This window comes from Trichosurus vulpecula, chromosome 7 (assembly GCF_011100635.1).
Source record: "Trichosurus vulpecula isolate mTriVul1 chromosome 7, mTriVul1.pri, whole genome shotgun sequence".
NCBI lineage: Eukaryota > Metazoa > Chordata > Mammalia > Diprotodontia > Phalangeridae > Trichosurus > Trichosurus vulpecula.
This window is the reverse complement of record NC_050579.1, coordinates 272,943,531-272,964,049: the sequence shown is the minus strand read 5'-3', so window position 1 is coordinate 272,964,049 and position 20,519 is coordinate 272,943,531. Positions and strand designations below refer to the sequence as shown.

Here is a 20,519-nt window from a genome sequence, read left to right as displayed (position 1 = left end):
TGGTTGTTACCCATAGAAAGTCCTTAAATTTCTCAGCACTCTGGGAAACTAAGACTCAGACTTGCATAGGGAGACGGAGTTTCCTACACCGGGTGAAATCACAGGTCGAATCTCTTTCCTAGTTGGTGCTAATTTATTATGGCACCTGATGGCTAAGCACTAACACTTTCAAGGGTGTAATATTTAAAGTGCATTGCAAATGAGATGGGCAGCTAGAGGGGACCCTCATTTAGTTGAACCCCCTTAGCTTTATAAAGGAAGACTGAAGTACAGATAAATGTAGTGACTTATCCAAGGTCATGAACAGGGCCCACTGCACTGTATTACATGATGATGGATTCTCTACAGGATGGTTTCCTCGTTGAGATCCATGCAAAGCACAGACTGACTTGTGCTAAATAAATGGTGCCTATTGCCAAATTCAGAGAAAACCGACGTGCTGGAGGTTTAACCCGGTCAGAGACGGAGGCTAATTGCAGGCGTGGGTAAGCTGAGCTGCTGAAAGATGGAATCCGGCCTCAGACAAGCCGTGTGACCCTGGGCAAGTCACTTCGTCTGCTTGCCTCAGTTTCCTCATCTGTAAATTGGGGAAAACAAATAGCACCTACCTCCTAGGGTGGTTGTGAGATAAATGAGGTAACTGCAAAGCGCTCAGCACCGTGCCTGGCACATAGGAGGGACCAGATAAATGGGAGCTGCTGTCACTGCTATTTACAAAATCGTCTCTTCAGAATGGCGTCAGTCTTAATCTGTACCTTGGATCTCTCGTTACGAGAGGAAAGATAACGTAGACCGTTGCCTGGCAGATCGTTTTCCCTCTTCATTTCACAGAGGAAGACTGAGGTCAGATGATTATGGCAAATCCTGGACTGGTACCAGGGGTGGGGGGTGACGCCGCCTAACCAGTGCTCTTAACACTAAAACCGAACTGGAGCCCGCTGCAGGCCACTGACTCGGAAAACCACGAATTAACACTATCTGCTGAATTGTATGTTTATTCATCCTTTGGCTAAAACATTGCTGCGGACGTTTTAATCTGAGTTTGACCGCTCTGCTGTAACACGCCACCCTGGAACTTCCCTGTGCTCCAAATAAGCATGTTAGCCAGGGCTGTCGGGTTCAATTCTGAACCTTAATAAAACTTGTTAATCACACGATAAAACATACCCAACCCTCCAACTGCAGGGATGACTGAATTCACACTTACTGAGCTAATGGAGAGAAGAGGCTTGCTCTCCACATGATTTCATGCAGGTGGGAGCCTCCACATCTTATGGAGCTCTAGAGGTCTCTGACTTTGTGAATGTCCCGTGTTGCGTTAAATAGCCTGATCGCTCTTTTGAGGCCCCTTCAGTCTATCCCTCAAGAGTGTGCAGGTAGCGGCTAATGTGTTAGTTGTCTGTTGGAGTCTCTGACAAGGAAGCGTCGCTCCAGCCCTGTCTTTGATCCTCTATGTCATCCATAGGGAGCCATCTGCAGAACTGTACCTGGGCTCCAAGGCACTCCTGCCCTCAAGCCTTCCCCATAAATCACAGATGAAAGCGCACTGCCCAACAAGCTTCCGTCTGAAATGACACAAAGCTAAGCAATGGAAAACCACTGGGGAGGCGGGCGGTGACAAGTAGCATGGAGAAGGCTGAAATGAGCCGGAGGGAGAGGAGAGACTAGAGTAAGATGAGGGTGCAGAGCGCGGGGGGCTCACCCAGACCCCAGGCACCACGATTCCCAAGAACGGCACAAAGGAGCTGGCTGGTCCGAGAGGCTCTTTCTACTAATGGCAGCCAGACTTCTTGGCCGTCGTTTAGTCATTTCATAGTCATGTCCAACTCTCTTTGTGACCTGTCTGCAGCTTTTCTTTGACGAAGATACCGGAGTGGTTTGGCACGTGAGGAAACTGAGGCAACTAGTATCTGAGGCCATATTTGAACTCGGGTCTTCAGCTCAGGCCCAGCCCTCTATCCACTGTCCCACCAAACTGCCTTCTTAGCTATGTTGACTGGAAAAGAGGAAAAAGTAGTGGCCTAAACTACCCCAGTGACAAGGTTTCTGAACACACGACACGAGCGCTTGGCACTGTGCATGCCATCACGCCCCAGGCAGCGCCAACAAATGCCGCTGAAACTCGAAAAGGGGTCTGGAGTGAAAATAGTTTAAGAAGTCCTGGCCTAGACCACAGTGAAATAACCAGAACTGAGATGAGCGAGGCTGCTGTTCCATGCCACAGACCCGAGTGAGGGAAACTAGGAGCTGTCGTCCTCCTGTCTCCACTAGCCCGTACCCCTACAAACTTTTCTCCTGCTTCTTACTCATCCTACTTCTCTCTTTTTTCTGGGGTAGGAGGTTGCACTGGGTGAATCTGAGTCCCGCTACTGTTTGTTAGGTTTGTCTTTGGGTGGAATCTAAGATTCCCAAACTTGGGGGTTTGGAGCTACAGAAGCTGATAACTGGAAAGGGGCCTTGGAGGCTGGCTAGCCCAATTTTCTGCCCTATGGTGGCATTGCCTTTCCATCATCACCCCGCTTAAACACTTCCAGTGACAGGGCAGGCAGCTATTTCAAACAACAGCACATCCCACCACTGGACAGCCCTAATTATTAGAAAGTTCTTGTATTGAGCTGAATCCTGTCTCCATGTAAATGCTACCCATTCTTCCCTCTGGTGTGAACCCAAAATAAATCGAATTCCTCTCCCCAACAACAGTCCTCCCTTCGGATATTTGAAAGCAGTAATCACGTCCTCACGGAGCACCAGCAGCCATTTGATTGGAGTAGCTGGGATAGAACTTCCAAGTGCATTCCCCCCATGCCCCAGACTCATCCCCATTTACATCGTAGCCTACCTCAAGTCCTACCTTTTCTCTGTTAGCCATCGAAACTGGCAAGGAGACCCCAGAGAGCCTCCCTTTTTTTAATACCACTTAGCACTTAGCATTTCTTCCGGACTTTTCGTGCTTACCACGCAGTGCCTTGTATGATTCATTTTTCACATATGAAAGTCTTATCTCTCTAGCTATAAAGTCCTTACATGGGGACTGCCTTTTGATCCATCTGATATCCTACAATGCCTAGCACAGCATCTTGCACGGAGTAGGCATTCATGTAGACCTCTGGTGACTGCCACATCTAGGTAAAGGAACAGAGGTAGAAGGAAGATGATTTAATACAGGTATTGGACATAGGAAATTCTTTGTTACGAGGAACATCTATTTACAAGCACCCAGACAGCACTTTGGCCTTCAAAGGGTGGTGGACACAGGCAGTACAGTTTTCAAACATTGCCGTTGGTTTGAGCAAAACACAACAAACTTCTCAGAAATGACAAGGCCCCATTCCAGGTCTAACCGAGCTTTTTCCAATTCAGTTAAAGACCTCAGAGTTTACCAATGTAGAAATGAAGCCAGAGTCGCGGTTCTAAGTCACTTCTCATTTATTCAGTCTGTTCTAAGTTGTACAGTTATGAAAATAACAAAACCAACGCTGGAAGCCCAGGAATATTTACAATCTCTCTGTGTAGTGAGGTCAGTCTATTTTGTTGCACAGATTGGTTATGTTTGGTACCACAAGGTGTTTATAATTCTGACAAAATTGGACAGATTAACAATTATATATACAGGAAAATAAAAAGGAAAATCATTCAAGTATCAAAATACAGAGACAAAGATTAAATAACATTTTTATTACAAATCAGTCCCATCGCCACACACCACCATTAGCAAAATCACCCTTTTGCAAACTGAATCCGACAGTCATTCTGCAAGTCCGGGCAGTATTAGATGAGCCTTCAAGCCAGACTAAACCCCGATTAACTTTCACAAACCACAAATGTGCTTGCTTTCCTGTTCCAACCTGTCTCTGAGAAACTACCCCTGATCTTTAGTACTAGAGGGCCCACTAGGGACCTGGAGAGTTGCAAATGTAGAGCCTTGTTAGGAAGAAGAATCCTATTGCCTAAGAACAGTTAGCAAGCACATGGGGAAATTCAAGCAGAGAGCTGGGAACCGATGACAGCTTAACGTAACTGAGCCCATTCCAAGGAAGCTGCAGTTTCACACTTAAACGGGCTCCTTCACAGTTCAGAAACACAGTGGATGTGTTCAACCATGCTACATGGCCTGCACTGAGAACAGTGTGATAGCAGTGGCTTTCCCACTCAAAGCCTGTTCTTAAAGTTGCAATATCCCTTTTTAGGGAAAGGAGAGTACCTGACCCCCATTAAAAAAAAAATCCAGTCACTTTCCTTTCTCCAATATCCAAAAATAAACCAATCTAAAAACATAATTCAGAACCAGAGCTGACCAGCCAACTTCCCAATCTGAAAACACCCTGAATAAATAAAGGGGACGTAGCAGCTTAAGAGAAACAAAAACATCTAAATGTGATTTTTAAAAATCTGAGAAATTCATCTTAGTGTCTACAAAGAATTTTCTTTTTGGACCTACCGTCTTACTCACAGATACCTACTTGCAAAGGAAACAACCTTCCTTGGAAAAAAAAAGGAAGAAAGTGGAGCTCTGGAAAAGGGAGAAATGCTGCTACTGGGCCCAGGGCGTAAAGCCCCAGCACCATGGCAGAAACAGCACAATTTTACCGAAGAAAACTTAATTTTCCTTGGGAAACTTTTTTGGAAAACAGAGGCTGAACGCTGCGTAAGGGTAAGTTGCTAGGAGTCCCTCTCAGGCCCAGAAGAACCATGGTCCTTGTCTCGGACAGAGAAGCTGAGGCTAGCCCTCTGCTGGGGACAGAAGGACCAGGATTGACTACTCCCAGGGTTGGATGAAGAACCGTGGCAGTCTATGAAGAGAAAGCCCACAAGGCCAAGCCTCAAATCAGCCAAAGGTACAAAACCACTGCTTGTAACTTCTGGCCAACCATAGAGTGTGTGCATTTTTAAAAGGACCCCCCATGCATACTTATAAATATATAATTCCAATCAACAGCTTTCACTGAGAAAGAGTAGTGTTGCCAAAGCCTAGAATATTTGCACTTGGACAGGAACAAATCGCACCGTAAGAATAGTAGGTTTGCTAAAGAGCACATGGGAAGGCATGGTCTTTGCTCCCTATCCCAGAGGTACAGGCCACAAGGGCTCAGCCCTTCCATCTCAAATGGAACAAGTCCCTGTTTTAAATCCAGAAACAAAACTGAAGTTAAAAGGAGACGCAAATTGGGGAGTTATAAGAACAGCAATGCTCTAGTAAGCCAACCTGGTGCAGATAATGGGCACTGTCTGCATGGTTACAAATCAAGTCAGCTACCAGCTTTTAAGCCCTTTCCTATATATACACTGGAAGCCAGGGATGAGCAAGGGAACAAAACAGGCATAGTCACAACTCAGAGAGTTAACAATGAGGCCTAACTGCAAAGGCCAGCTTGGACAAATCTCAAGTCACTGGGTAGCAGCCTCAGCTGGTCTCTCTGTTAGTTAATGCACCCAAATGAAGCTTCTTTTTCTGTTTTCCTCTGGAACTTAGGAAACATGGAGCTACCAGAGAGCTGGTGGGAAAAAAAAAGACCACGCCCTTGGTCACTAATGCGGTGGGGGTGGGGCGCTGAGGGGACCAAATCCCCACGGGTCTCTTCATATTTAAAATCCTAGCAATGGCTGAAGGGCTCCTGCTTTCAGGTGTCTCCAGGGTTGTGTTATGTTTTTTTATCTGAGATGCTGTCTTCAAATGGTTTTGTTCTAAGGAGAGTTTGTGCATTCTGACAGAACACAGGAACTCAGCTGGGTCTGAACATCCAAATCCAACAAGCTATCTCAGTGTGAGCCTGTTGATTCTGTTCTCTTATACTCACCCATCTCCCATAAGCAACTGCTTTCCTTTCAAACCTGCTATGCTATTCCAAGGTCTCACTCTGAGGAAGGAAGGCCTAGATGGACTGTTCTTTTTTGCCAGTTCTAGTTTCATCCCCACGACTTTCTGGCTGAAGACTGGCAATCTTCCCTATGGGCCCAAGCCACGGGCAGTCATTTTGTCTGTTTAAAAAAATGTTTTTCTGGACAAGCTAAAAAAACAGAGTCGCTTCTTGGTCCCCTGGAATCCCAATCTCACCTGCTGGAGAGAGACCTTGAGTTGCTGCTCTCCAGTCAGGGGCAGGGAGAGATGGGGGGAGGGATCTGTTTTCAAGGCTTGGTTGTGGAAAGCCTGTGCTGAACAGCAGGAAGGCGATTCCAAAAGCAGAGGCTGAGCCTGGATCTTCATGATGGTGGGGGAGGCAGTGGCGGCAGCAGTCTGTGCCCCCAGGACTATTTTTCCGCAGCAGTGTGGTTTCCCAGTGGCTCAGCTTGGCAGAAGCAAACAGAATGGGGAGGGGACAGGGTTAACCAAAGGCAAACTGCACAGAGAGGAGGACTGATGTCGAAGGGGAAGGTGCCTCACAGAATCCACAGGGCTCCCTGACAGAGGGAAAGCCCAGCAGCTTGGGTACAGGGAATCTGCTCTTAAAAGGCACAAAGACCAGGCAGGCAGGGAGGCCCACCCTGGTTATATTAACTTAGAGTGAAACTCCCCCAAATTGCTGCATCCTACTGGACCATATGACATTTGAACCATTTCCTAATGAAATTGCCTCCTTCCTACATCCTGCCAACTGAGCTGACTCCCCCAGAGCAGAGCTGATTCTGCTAGTCTAAAGTCCCATCTCCTTCTTGTCTCAGTTCTTAAAGGTTTTGAAGGTTCTTGAACGCATAGGAAATGACAGCGTCCCTTGTACCACATACCACACTAGAGGCCTTGGAAGAGGGAGGTCACAGCACAGGCTCAATCTCGGAATCCTCACGTTATGGAGAAGGAAGCAGACTTAAGAATGCCTTAGGAAATGATGGCAGTGAACACAGAAAGCTGGGTACCAGCCCCTAGCTTATGGCAGCCCCATTTTGAGACAGTCTGACTGTGCACTACTGGGAAGAGTACAGGCCTCCCTCCTCACTTGTGCAAGGAGGGAGCCTTCCTTTTGGTGATCTGGACTTTGGAACCCAAGGCTAGTGCTGTCCAACCTTCTGGGACTCTAATAAACATGGGAGTGCCAGGGATGATGGACCTCCATCATGGAGCCTCCATTCTATTTGTCATAGATTATATGAGGCAAGGAACTGGTTTGCTGGAGTAAGCCACAAGACCTTCTAGATGATACCCTCAAATCCCCAACACTCTGGTTACCCCTGAGGTCAACTCTTTAAAAGCCCCTCCTAAGAAGTCACACAGAGAATGCAATGCTGACCAGTCCAAACCTCTCCTGCCTCTGGCCATCTGCAGTAGCTCAGAGCATGGAAGCCATGGATAGGCTGGCCGCCGTCAGAGAGGTGATGGGGTGGAGCTGGCAGGCAAGATTGGAGTTTAGAATGGGGAGCAGGTTTCCTGGCCCAGCAGGTGGTCACAGTGGTTAGCGTTGAGAAAGGCGAGCTAGTTAGTCCTTGGCAACAGTCCCCAGCCATGGCTCAGATGGAAGTATGGGCCAGAGCAGATCATGCGTCCTGAGCCGGAGCCCAGGGTGACATTACCATCACTGTTTGAGTTGGCTTTAAGGCCAATCCCCCAGGGATCAGTAGTGCCCATCCATTCAAAGGCCCCCTCAGCCCTCTTGGTGCCCAGCTTGAAGGCACCACCCCCCCCCACTGCACTGTCCCCAGCCAAAGGGAGGAGAATTCACAGTGTTTGGTGGTATAAGGTACAAAAGCTGTTAGTGTCTTAGTGCTGCCGCCACGGAGGAGAGCAGGCCCCTGGGAGGGTAGGGGGCTCACCATCAGCAGCTGGAAGGAGAGAGCTGAAAACAGCAGACAGATCAGATGGTAAAGGCACAGTGAGACTAGTGGAGACAGGGGCTGGGTTGGTTTTAGAAGATAGTGGTCTCATACTTAGTGCTGAGGCTCCTTTTGGAATCCGGTTTTGGGTCCACTACCCAGGAGACACTGGCATGAGACTGGGCATCTTGGTCCATGTCAGACGGTTCCAACTGGAGGACATGAGAGGGAAAGGCAAAGCATCAGAGCAACTGTACGGCAAGGCCGGGGCTGAAGTGAGTCCAGGATAAGCCTCGGATCACCTCCCCTAGGCCGTGGTAACCTCATCACCTGAATCAGGGGAGTCCTCAGGGTCAGAAGGGAGATCCAAGAGAGAAAAGCTCCCTGCTTCTGGGGGCTTGATGGGGAGGCAGTGCAAAAAGACCAGTGAATAGAGCAGCTCATCGCTAGTGGGGGACTTGGAGCTGCTCGGCCAAAAGCGCACTCCTGGCTATTAACCCCTGCCCATCTAGACTGGAGCTACTGGCCAAGGCCAGGGGACGTGCCCTGAGAACAGTGGCAAGGAAGGAGCAGGCGCCTCCATCGCTTAGAAGTGGACACTTAGCAAAGCAAAAGACAAAGGCAGCAGCACAGACAGGTGATGACAATCTCCAGGAGGAGGGGAAAAGAGACATGAGATGGCAAGAAATGTAAAGACCTTGACTCCGGGACTAACAGCCGGCAGCGGTAGGTAAGAAGGACGGTGGGTAGTGCAGGTGTGACAGTGACAACAGCGGTTATCAGGTGGCAGCGGCCCCTGGGGAGGTGGAGGCAAAGCAGATACAGACAGGAGGCAACATTAATGATGGAGGGGAGCGGGGAGAGATTCCTCTGCTGATCCTGCCCCGCACTGCTGTTAAGAGCAAAGGGAAGACAGACTGCCTGAGCCACTGTTTGACAAGGTGATGCCAGCCCTCTCAGGGTGAGGACATTTGTCCCGTTATGATAACAGTTTCCACTGAGGACCAGGCAAATGGGTTAGTGCATGAGAAGGAACCCCCCTCCCAGGGTCAGACAAGGGCTAGGGAACCCAGGAACCAGGCCATACATACTGCAGATTTCCTCATGCCAACTCGAGGCTTAGGCACCGGTTTGGAAGCTTTTGTTTCTATCATCTCGGCTGCTGATGCCCCACCTGGCTTGGCTTTCTGGGCCTGCAGGGCCAGCTGATAGGCCACCTCGAATGCCTGTCCCAGCGTCAGGATGATCTCATAGGTCAGGTTCTGGGAGGGAACCAAACATAACAAACACATATACACTTTGGCATGGAAAAGTTTTCCATGCAGGCAGCATCTAGAACCAGCATCCAGATGCTGAGGAACAGGGCAGAAAAGGCTTTAGGAAACCTGGAGGTCCTTAATGGCTTCACAAGTCCAAAAATCTCTGGGTCTCCTAGGAGTCCCAAGGCTTTTGAGGAAGTGGAATAGCCACAGGGCCTCAGCACAGACACAAGAGTGAGCCCAGGATTCAGGACGGAGGTGACTCCTCAGAGTTCCTGGCATGAGAAGGCCCCTGGTCTTGGATCTCAGGAGGGGTCATGTGGTCCAGTTTGACTCATTCTCCCCATCTTTCTCCTTCCTCTGGGCATAGTCAATTTTTCAAGGCATTACATTTCACTCCTAATTAAATGTCATTGGAACCAAGGAAAACAGCAAAGATGAGCAGAGAATTGGATCTGTTGGTAGACAACAGGGAAATCTGCTGTGTCCTGCTGGGGACGAAGGTCTGGTTTGAGCTTCAGGGACATCAAGCTAGACATGGTTGCCCCAAAGGCACCCTGATGTAAAGAAAAGAGAGCTTGGAGATGCTTCTTCTCCAGCTTGAGCCATTACTTAGCTGTATGACTACACGAATGATGGCACTCCTCCATGCATAAAACAAAGGGGCCAGAGAGACAAGTTCCAAATTCTCCTTTAGCTCTAAGGAGGGGATTTATCAGCTCCCACCGCACACTCCGGCTAAGGTGCTCCCATCCTCACAAGCCCAGTGAGGCCTGGCTCTGTAGACCCCCCACTCACCACATCCACGGTGCTGAACACATGGCAGTAGTGGTGGCTAGTCTGCAGGTCCTTGGTGATGTAGGCAAAGGTGCAGAGGTCCTCAGGGTCCTGGGCTGCACAGGAGATGTTCCGAATCTCATGTTCTGCAATGATGTTCTGTCAAGAAGGAAGCAACAAGCCGGGCTGAGCTGCCTGCTGCCTTTCCTCAGGAGCATTTAACTCTCACAGGGGCTCAGGGGAATTTGGTTTTGTCTTGTCACTGCTACCTTTACTTGTCTACCCTCATCAAAAACTCTCCTTCTGGACCACACCTTTTCAATGGTCTTAATGGTGCCCTGATCAAAGATGGGATGGGTACCACAATTTAGAGGGGCATTTCAGTCTCAGTCATAGGTCCTGAGGAAATGAGACCTTAATTCACTCACATAGACATACACCCATAGGGAGGGCAAGGCTAGGTTGAGTTGTGATGAATCAAGAAAGTGGCACAAGGGTTCCTGTGCCTTTAAACAAGGAGCCCACATGAAGAGATGGAATTGTCTGCTTGTTAAAGGAAGCACTGTCTTTGATGGGAGAAAAGACCCTTGATTCTGCTACTCTGAGCTGGGGCAGGGAAGCACCAAAAGGCATAGGATGCTGATCCCTCTGGGGCCTAACGGGCATCCCCGATGCCCTGGACCCCAGGAGCCTGAGTGGACTGGCCTGGGAGGCTGTTCCATCTCTTCCCTCCTCACTACAATCAGCTTCACAACCATGTTCGGCCCAGGCCTCTCAGCTCCAAAACAAGACACAAAAGAGGAGATCAAGAATAAAGGAACAAGATGTACTGTCACAAGGCAGCAAGGGGCAAGGAGTGTGCACCTGCACACACATCTGTCCCAACACAAAGAAGGTGTTCTTTCCTCCAGCGAAGCACGGGAGACCCGACCTTGGTCCCAGCTCCCATCACTCACTCGCTGACTGCTATGAGGCACGTCACTTCTCCTGTTTGGACTTCAGCCGCCTTTATACAACAAGGGGGTGAACTGGAAGAATTCTGGGCCCCTTCTAGCTTGATGCTCTAGGATTCCAGGGGCAAGTAGTGATTAGATAGCATTACAGATTCAGAGCCAGAGGAGTCCTGAGAAAGCCAGGATTCAAACTCAGGTCTTCTGACTTCAGATCTAGCATTCTTTCCACTTTACTACTTCTCCATCAACAGAAGGCAAACTGATGGTTTGGAACTGTGTTCTCTCAGCAGGTCTGGGCCTGGCAATGGTGCTCAGATGAGAGAAATGTTTGGAAAACTCAGAGCCTCTTTCCTAGGGGCTCCCCACATAACCCACCAAAGACTCAAGGAGATCTTTTATTCAGAGAAGGTCTAACAGGCTCTAGGCTTTCTGGGCTGGTCACATGTAATGTCTGACTATGAATTTCACCTGCAGTTCTAGCCTCTTCCAGATTTAGGGGAACTTGGGCCACGAGGGATGGGTCTTTTTGCTTTTACCTTGGAGATCTCACTCTAATACGGGTGGCCCTTCAAACCCTTTTCCTCTGGATGTAACTTTCACAGAAGTTCTCAGTCCCTCTGCCCACTAAAGAGCCACAGGGAAGAGAGGGGATTCCAAAAGGAAATCCAGGAACTTCAGGCACCAGGATGTTCTTCCGCAGCCCTAGCCATACGCTGCTCCCTAACCCTTTGGTAGGCTTTAGTTGCTATGTTTATTTATTTTGGGGTTTACCGTAGAAGTGACGTCACTGGTATTACCGCATCAAGGCCACTTATTCATTCCACAAGTATTTGCTGAGCATTTGCTGGATGGCTGGCATTCTACTAGTTACCCTGGGTGGGGGTGGGAAGGAAAGACTGAATCTCAAACTCATAAGCCAAATGGTATATAAAAGGCCTCAAATAACTATGCCGCTAACAAGCTACCAGCTGTAGAATCAAGATTAACTATCCAAGTTCCAATTGGCTAGACTAGCCTAGGAACATTCTAGAAACAAAGCTAATCTAATAATTTTGCAATTGTTCGCTTCTCTGTAAACTGTTACACCTTCATCTTATTCCGGAGACCCAGAGGTCATGTGATAACGGAATTGCCAAGATTTACCCCTCCAAATGGAGCTTTGATTTGTTTTTTCTTTTGCCTACTAGACACATAATCTAATTTGACCTCCTTAGTGGAAGACGTACGGTTACAGACAGCTCCTCTGATTTTCTCCAGAAGTCCTTTAGACGGGTGTGGAGATCTCAGACTTGTGTGAATCAGGACATTTGACTGGTAAGGGGGAATAAACCACACCAGTCAAATTACGTACTACATGAGTATGTGGTCCCCTCCAATACAATATGAAGTGACTCCGTCTGTTCTGATAGAGGTTAGTAAAACAATACGTCCTCTGCTGTGTAGAGACAGGGTACTGGAAGTTACAATAAAGTGAAAAAGGAGCATTGATAATAAACAGCACCCTACGACAGAGCAACTGAGAGGCGATCAAAGGCACGACAGGGCAAGCGACAAAATGAGGCCAGTGGCAGGAAGTGCTAGAGGAGATGAGAAGGGGAAACCCCTGTGAGCTGCCGGAGTCCAGGAGAAGCCTTGAAGGTAAGGTCTAAATAGGCAGAGCAGAAGGGTAAGGACATTTCAAGCAGGGGGCAAGAGGCAGCACAACATGGGAGATATGAGGCTGTGCTTGGAGCCTGGAAATCTTTTGCTCAAATGGCAACTGTGATGCTAAATAAGCTGGGGGACCCCTGGCAAATCATGTCACTTTCCCAAGCCTTGGGACCTACCTCAAAGGGTTGGCCTCAAGCTTCAAGGAGATGATGGAAACATTAAAGTGCTAGGTGTGCTATTGGAAGGGAGATAATTCCTATTTATCCAGTGTTCTAAGGATTACCGAGGACTTTTCCTCCCTCACAGCAGTCAGGGGAAGCATCATCACCCCCTTTTTACAGATGAGACAACAGGGCACAGAGGTTCAGTGATTTGCTTTGGGTCATGTAGCTATCAAACTGCAGAGCAGCGTTTCAGCTTGTGCTTCTTGACTCCAAGACTAGTCAGTGCCTGTAATCTCTCCTCTTCTCTTCTTTCTCTCCCCTGTCTTCCCCTCCCCTCTTCTTTCTTCTCCTCTCCTCTCTTCTTCCTTCCCTTCTTCTCTCTTCTTTCTTCTCTTCTTCCTCCTCCTCTCCTCTCTTCTTCCTTCCCTTCTCCTCTCTTCTTTCTTCTCTTCTTCCTTCTCCTCTCCTCTTCCTTCCCTTCTCCTCTTCCTTCCCCTCTCCTCTTCCTTCCCCCCCTTCTCCTCTCCATTGTGTACTCCAAAGACAGGAAAGAGACTGAGGTGGAGGTGAGCAAGAAGGCTAGAGGGTAGACTGAGGCTGGGATATGGAAGGGATTGCAGGCAAGTTTAAAAGTCTAGGTTTTATCCTGTAGACAATGGGGAGCTACGAAGGTTTTTGAAGAGAGGAGTGGTATGGTGAAATTGGAACTCTAGAAAGTTTAGCCCAGCTCTCTGTATAGGATGTCACCAATGCATCTTTCCAGACTTTTCCATATTACTCTCCTTAACACGCACTTCATTCTAAACAAAGTAGCATGCCAGTCGTGGCTCCTCACCTCTGCTTCATAGAATTGCTCCATCTCAAGGTCAGCTTTAGTGCCATCTCCTAGACAGGCCTCTCCTAAGTTCTCCCTATAGCAAAGTCACTTTGTATAAAGAATGTAAGGTCCTTGAGGGAATGACTTGTTTTCACTTTTGCCTCTGTCCCTCCAGTGGGTAACACATAGTGTTGGCACACAGAAGACGCCTAATAAATGCTAGCTAAATTGAATTGAACAGTAACCGTACCTATGACAGACTGGATCTGGGAAAGACCAGAGTCAAGAGCCACCTAGGAGGCTGCTTGGCGTCCTCAGGTAAGGGAAATGGAGAGGGAAGTAGCTATTAGGGGGTAGACACTTCTAAGGAAGATGTGATAGGGCTTGATATTCGGTTGGATATTGGGAGTGAAAGGTAATTTGTCTTCCTTCCTCTCAGCAGATAGGAAAGAGAGAACAGGAGCAAGACATTACTTAATCATTATGGAACCTGTTTAAATATTTGTTTGTTTTACACCGGGGAAGGTTCAGTTCTTGGAAATGTGGCTAGATCCAGAAGCGACTGTGATGTAAAAATCGAAGTTATCAACAAAACGTACTTTGAACAAGAGAAAAAGAGAACCCTTGAGGGAGGGTACCTTCATTGGCCCTGTAGCCATTTCTCAAGCACTCACTCCCTTGGGCGGATGAGCAGGGTTTTGGGTGTTTTGGGGGGCAGGGGTGTCCATCCTAGCAGCGATCCACACCCCCAGAAGTCCTTACTCAAAACTCACCTTGTTGGAAGCATCAATGAATTTAACCCCTTTGTAGGTGATGGAAAGAATTATGGTTGGGATCTTCTTCATCTGCTCAGTTGATTTCTGTGGGAAACAGGTGAATAAATCTCTGTGAACTCCCCCTTTCAGGGACACACCCAGAATACCATAGGTTTCTGACTTTTCCTCTGTCTCCTCTACCCAGAAGGAAGGTGCAGTTCAGCGTTGGCAGGGACCTGGAGCAGGCAAAGCAGCTGCTCCCATACTCTGTTGGCTGAGGTCTCAGGGCTGTCTCTAATACTTCTGCTGAGGGCAGCTGAGGCAGTGGTGCAAGCTCTTTCTCCCTGTGACCATTTGTTTCTGGCTAGGCCAAGTCTGTCCTTTCAACCAGACCTACAACAAACATTAGCTGCCTGCTACTTTCTGTCCAGGACAAAACTACAAACCCACCCTCATCTTGGCACAGGCATCCTGCGTAGATTCTGTCCCACGAAGATCTTTAATCAGCATAGAGCCCAAATACTGTGAAGAAGAAGATGACGACAGGGCCAGAGATTAGTCCTGGGCCCAAAGCGGGGGTGCAAACTCAGACCCATCTTTCCCAGAGGTCCTGGACTTCATTTTCTATGGGTCACTTGCCCAACCTAGGGCTATCTCACAAGTAACTGGGCTAGACTTGAACTCCAGAAGTCATTACCTGGGAGTACTCGGCCTTATTTATGTGGTTATTTCCTCAACTTCACCCTCCCCATCCTATTTCTTCCCAGTGAAAAGCCCTTCTTCACTCAGTTCTTCTATTCATCCTGCCATAAGGATCTCTGACCTTTCAGGCAACTAATTTAGCCTGGATGGACTGACACAGATCGGCAGCCTGGTCATGGCCAGGCGAGGTAGGGCTTTCACTAGACCTAGAGGTGACTCTGCCAGTGCTTTCCTTGCTCTCTATAGATAGGGACTCTGACTACATTCTCTTCTGCTCTCTCACAGTTTATCTCTGATCACACTCTCCCTTTGATCTTCCACACGTAGCTCTTACTTATCATCCTCCCTATTCTGCCCTCTGCAAAGGGAGCCATGGAGGGCAATGGTCTCTGGCCTGCATGGGATAGGGGACCACAGAAGAGAAAGAGGCAGATCCAGAACCCGTCACTTTTCCAAAACAGGCACTCTATGGTTGCCCCCAGGGATGTGTTTGAAGGAAGACAGGGAACACCACTCACATTGGCTTCGTAACCACAAGATTCGAAGATAAGCTTCTCCGGTTGGTGCTGCCAGCTCTGCACAGGGGCATAGGGAGCAGCCAGGCTGGGGGGCCGAAGGGTCAGTTTGGCCTCCCGGGGATCCTCCTGCCAAGACAATTACTCAATTGCAGGGAAGTTTTTCCCTGCCCCTGCCCAATGTCCAGTAATACCCATCAAACCTGTGATCCCTTCCCAAGGTTCTCCTCTCCACCCAACACTGAATACATCTTCAGTCTCAGAGGAAATGGTTACAATAAGGGGGTTTTTTTTTGATAAAGATATTAACGCCCCCAGTCCACACTTCCCATTCCAACAGTGTCATGTGGATCTCTGCCACTAAGGCAACTGTTTGCTAAGGAATTTTGAACAGGTTGAGGGGTAGGGTCTGAGAGAGTGACACAGAGAAGTCAGTGTCCTGCTCTGAGAATCCCCCACCCGCTCTTCTTATTACATTTTATCCAAGTAAAAAGCAGGACCTGAGTTGGGGAGAGGAAGGAAAAAGGTTCACAGAGACCCCAGACCCTGACCTGTGTCTTAAAGCGCTCAGCTCGGCTGTGGGCAGCCGTGTCGTGACAGCTGTCGTGTCGCCTCTTGCCTGTGTCCCCCAAGGGCAGCAGTAGGTCTGAGGACCTCCCGGTGCAAGAATCATTTTGGCTCAGGGGAGAGGATGTTTGGGAAATCAGATCTTGGCACTGTAAGGGGAAAAGAGAGAAGGTTTCTGGACTTTCTGTCTCAGTCAGAAATATGGATGCAAAGTATTGGGCAGGGAGAATTAGGCAATACAGTGAAAGCTAGGTCTAAACTAGGGAGTTGCTGGAAAGCTAGTATTTCTGGCTCGCAGGCTGTGGAAGGGGATGAGCAAGCTTTGGTGTTTTCACAGAATAGCCAAGTCCTCCTCAGGAGAGGGGCCCTATTGAGCAGGTTAAGGTCCTTTGCAAAGATTTAACTGTGTCCATCTGCTTTAGACAACCAGTGGCTTCTAGAGAGCAGGCCTTCAGAGCATAGACAGTACTGGAGTGCTTGCCTCAGTCACTCTGAGGTCCAAACTGAGAGTCTCTTTGGGTTCTCCATTGGCCTTCCCTCCCTGAGACCAACCCCAGGCATCTGTTTGTAGTTCACCATCTAGACCCTAGACAGGCATGGGAGAGCAGGGTGGTACAGGGATGAATATTTCAACATACCCTCTCCTACTCCTCACTGGTGTCTGCTTACTCTTGGTTCTGTGGTCCGTCTTCTCTGCTCAGGCCTCTTAGCGCCAGCTTGTACATCTACCAACCTGTCCTTTTCTCTCTCTCCCTTTTCCAGCTTTCCTATCAATATCAAACTTCCTACCTAATCCCATAGATCAGGAATCTTTCCCCATTGTTTCTTCCCTCCACTCCTGAAGCACTAAGCATACACATGTGTGGAGGTCCAGAGTCAGGTAGATGGCATACCCAGATACACTCATCTTCCCTCTGGAAGTTGGTAAAAGGAGAGGGAAATATCTCCACTTAGGGCCTCTCAAGTGAAGCATTTGTGGCAGGGAAGGCAATTAGAGGCAACTGAAGAGCAGATTCCGCCTGTGCCTTTGTCCTTAAGCTACTGGAAATGATAAAATCACAACCTAGGTCACAAGAGGCACAGAACCGTCAGCTCAAAGTTGGGGTGCAGGTGGGGAGAGGTTGGACATTCAAAGCCCTTCCTAGAAACCTCACTGTATAATGATCTAGCCCAAACCTGAGGAACTTTTCAGCTTGTGGCTCCAGGGCCACAGACTTTTATACTCAGAAAGGCCCCAAGGCTCCACCCTGATGATATCTGAAATTTAAGCCAGGGGCTGCCTTGGCAGTGCTTTCCTTTTCTCTCTCTCCTCCATAAATGTGAGAATAATTTCGAACCTCCTACTTCATTTAATCAGTATTTACTTAGTTCCTTGTGATTTAATGGGCGTCAGTGATTGTTTTAGTAAGCTAAGAAAACTGGAATAAAAGTTTGATTTGGTTGGTTAGGAGTTCTGTAAGCTAGGATCCATTAACTCGTTACGTATTGGTGATAATATTGTTTTTAATTGATTTATAGGATAGATTTATGCTGTATTAGTCAGGCCTGTTGTGAAGATTTATACTAACTTGCATATTAATTTGCCTACCCCACTCCCCCAGGCCTATGAATGTACTATGAGAGATATGTTCCCTGCTGCCAAAAACAAACTCCCCAGACCAAGTTTCCCATTTGATCTGTTCTTCCATGCCTAATGTTTGAACTGCTTGTGGAAAGTCCCGGATCTCTGGTGACTGATGGACACAGCCCTTGGCCAACTGTGGAGTCTGTTCTCCCCCTACCACCCGACCCCCCACCCCTGACTGGAACTGACCAATCGTGGATTGTGCCCTTTCATTCTATTTTTAGTACTCTTTCAATGTTGATAAAAACTCAAAGAATATGAACAGAGGGGTCCTTGACTACAGAGGAAAGTTGGATCAACTAATCCCCTAATCAGGGACCACTGGCCTCCCTAATAAACTGATATGTGCTTGGAGTTCTGCCTCAGTTGCTTTTTGTTGCAGATTGGAATTTTGTGGCCTACAATAAAATAACCCAGGCAGCCCAGATAAGGAAAGAGTTTACATCTTCACCCGTCCACTTTCCTGAGCCAGACCTTGGCTTAGGACTTGGAAGACACAAAGCTAGGACAGTGGATAAAAAGAACAGCTGACCAAGCCTTGCTCCTCATGCCCTAGTGGCAGGCCCAAGTCTTCTCCTTCCTCAGCAAGGGAAAGTGTCTGAGGTAGGAATCTTCTTCTTTAAAACAGAGGTTAGACTCTCTTTGAAAATAATCTCCCTACTGCTTAAAAGTGAAAGGGCAAATACCCTTCCTTAGGGTTCCAACCACTGACACTGACAGACACATTAGCTCAACTCACTCGCAGCTGGGAGAAGCGCGGGGGCTTCTGGGGAGGCTCCTCATAGGGCCGATCTGCAAGAGAGGCGATGATTCGCTTCCGGTGGCCAAGCAGGTGAACCTTTAGCACCTGAAGGGTGGGGAAGGGCATAGGTTAGGAACAAGAAATGGTTTTGCCTGACATACCCAAGCTCCTCAAGCCAGAACCAGTCAGATTTAAGTGGTAGCAATGAGTCATGCATCAGCACAGAGAACACTTGGCTCGGAGTCAGGAGGCTTGAGTTTAAATCCTAACCTGGCAGTCACTTCATCACCCTAGGCTTGTTTCCTTATTGGTAAAATGAGGGAGTTTCTAGGGTCCCTTCTAGTTCTTAATTTTGTAATCCTGAGGATGTACCTTGTGGATAGCGGGGCCCTCTCCTCCCACCTCACCTCGGCAGCCCCCATGAGCTCCTGGACGTGGCCCCACTTCCACCACAGCCTTTTCTGGGCCCCAGGCCCAGTTCCTTGGCTCTGGCTCCCTCAGCTTGAGGGAAGAGGAGACTGTTTCTGAAGACCCTGAGCCTCCACTAAAGGTATGTGTCTTTCATTGAATCCAACGTCTTCTCAGATCTGACTTCCCAATCCCATGGCCCTGGCCTAGTCATTCTGGTCAGAAAACCCAAGTGGTAGCATCTGAAATCCCAGGAGTCCTGAAGCTGAAGGTCATAACAGAGAAACTTCCTGGGGGTTCACACCACCATCTCTGGTCTTGGAGGCTGGGGTTTGACATTTCACTTTAGCCTGCCCTTCCAAAGAAGCTTAGCTCAAGCCACCCCAAAACATAGTACAGTAGTGGTTTAGCTCAAGCAATGAATGGCAAACATGTCTTACTGAAATCTCTGGAAGACTCAGCTCAGCCTGAGGGGAACCAGGGCAGAATGATTTTCCGTGCTCCTCCTACCCCTTTTCCCTTGAAAAGGTTCAAGTGTGTGGACTGGCCACTGGAAGGGAGTCTTAGTCAGTGTGCCATACTCACATTAACCAGCTCCAGTTCCCAGAGGTTTTTCACAGTGTCAATAGAACTGTAGCCACTTGAGAGAAAAGACTGGATATAGTCCTGCAGCCCCAGAGAGTCAAGCCAGGATGGGACAGATGGCTGGGTATTCCCATCACAGCCCAGAGGTTTCACCTGTAAAAGAGAAAGGGAAGTAATGGATGACAGGGGGCACAAGACAAATGTCCCCCTGTGGAGGCTGCTGACATGCCCAGATTAGCTCACTCTGACCACATCAAAATGCAGCCAGGCGACACAGTGATGACTCACTCCAGCGGGTCAAGCACATGTTCCTCTAGAGTCACCTGGGGCTGGGGGAACAGAGGTTCTCTCAAAGGGCAGAATAATTTAGAGGTGAATCTAGAATACTGAGAACCAACCTCAACTGTTCTCACCATGGCCAGGGATATGACAAAAAAATATAATCATTCCTGTGATACTGAAAATAATTCTGCTTGCAGTTGTGCTGACGGTGGGAGGTGGAGTTGGGGGAGGAGGAAAGGAACATTCAGCTTAATACCTCTAGCTAACGTTTTGTAGACTTTCAAATCCCTCTAGTTTATGTGTGTGTCAGGGACCCATTGGGCAGTCTGGCACAGCCTATAGATCCCTTTTCAAAATGTTTCTTTGAAATGCATAAAATGGTTAAGATTATAAATCAATTATGTTGAAATAAAGATGTATTTGTTTTCCATACAAGTTCACAGACCTCTTTAGATCTATCCACAAGACCTCTTGAGGGTCCACAGACCCCAGGTTAAGAAGCCTTGCTTTAGCCGTATGCAAGTTCTTTGGGAATATGGGAAGAAAGATAGTACAAGTAGGAACAGTACGCTTTCCACTTCACTTTGGTTTCAAGACACCAAAGGTCTTTTCAAATATAGTAATCCTCATGATGAAACATATTACCCACCTCCAGATAGAGAGGTCATGGATTTTATAAACATAGTCAATGTGGGAACTTGTTTTGCTTGACTATACATGTTTGTAACAGGCCTTGTTTTTCTTGCTTTCTCACTGAGGTGGGGTGTCAGAAGGAAGTAGAGAATGTGGACTTTAAAACAGAATTAAAAAAAAAATTTAAAGTTAAACAAATGGAGCCATATAGGTATATAGTGTAAAGAGGCAAAGGTGGATGCTGGTTGGTCCTTGGCCCTATCCAGTGGGTAGGAAGGCTAGAAGGGCTTTTGTTGATCCTTGAGTTGGACTTAGGTGAGCAGCTGTGCTGGCTTTCCCCATGTCC

The 20,519-nt window shown here is 48.1% G+C and overlaps 1 protein-coding gene across 4 annotated transcripts in view; it reads right to left on the bottom strand.

Annotated features, from left to right (window-relative positions):
• Positions 1-3,408: 3,408 nt before the first annotated feature.
• The window catches only part of ANKS1A (ankyrin repeat and sterile alpha motif domain containing 1A), a 259,349-nt gene continuing 242,238 nt past the window's right edge, over positions 3,409-20,519 (bottom strand). For 3 of the 4 annotated variants that reach the window (XM_036766603.1, XM_036766606.1, XM_036766607.1), the window contains 9 exons: positions 19,259-19,411; positions 18,263-18,370; positions 15,884-16,048; positions 15,336-15,461; positions 14,566-14,637; positions 14,134-14,220; positions 9,798-9,935; positions 8,832-9,002; positions 7,623-7,952 (listed from right to left, as the gene is read on the bottom strand). In XM_036766603.1, coding sequence (XP_036622498.1) covers positions 7,833-7,952; positions 8,832-9,002; positions 9,798-9,935; positions 14,134-14,220; positions 14,566-14,637; positions 15,336-15,461; positions 15,884-16,048; positions 18,263-18,370; positions 19,259-19,411 — 1,140 coding nt within the window. In that variant the 3' untranslated portion in view covers positions 7,623-7,832. Of the gene's footprint in view, positions 6,285-7,622; positions 7,953-8,831; positions 9,003-9,797; positions 9,936-14,133; positions 14,221-14,565; positions 14,638-15,335; positions 15,462-15,883; positions 16,049-18,262; positions 18,371-19,258; positions 19,412-20,519 lie in introns of those variants that run through there. The other variant, XM_036766604.1, reaches the window with a different exon arrangement.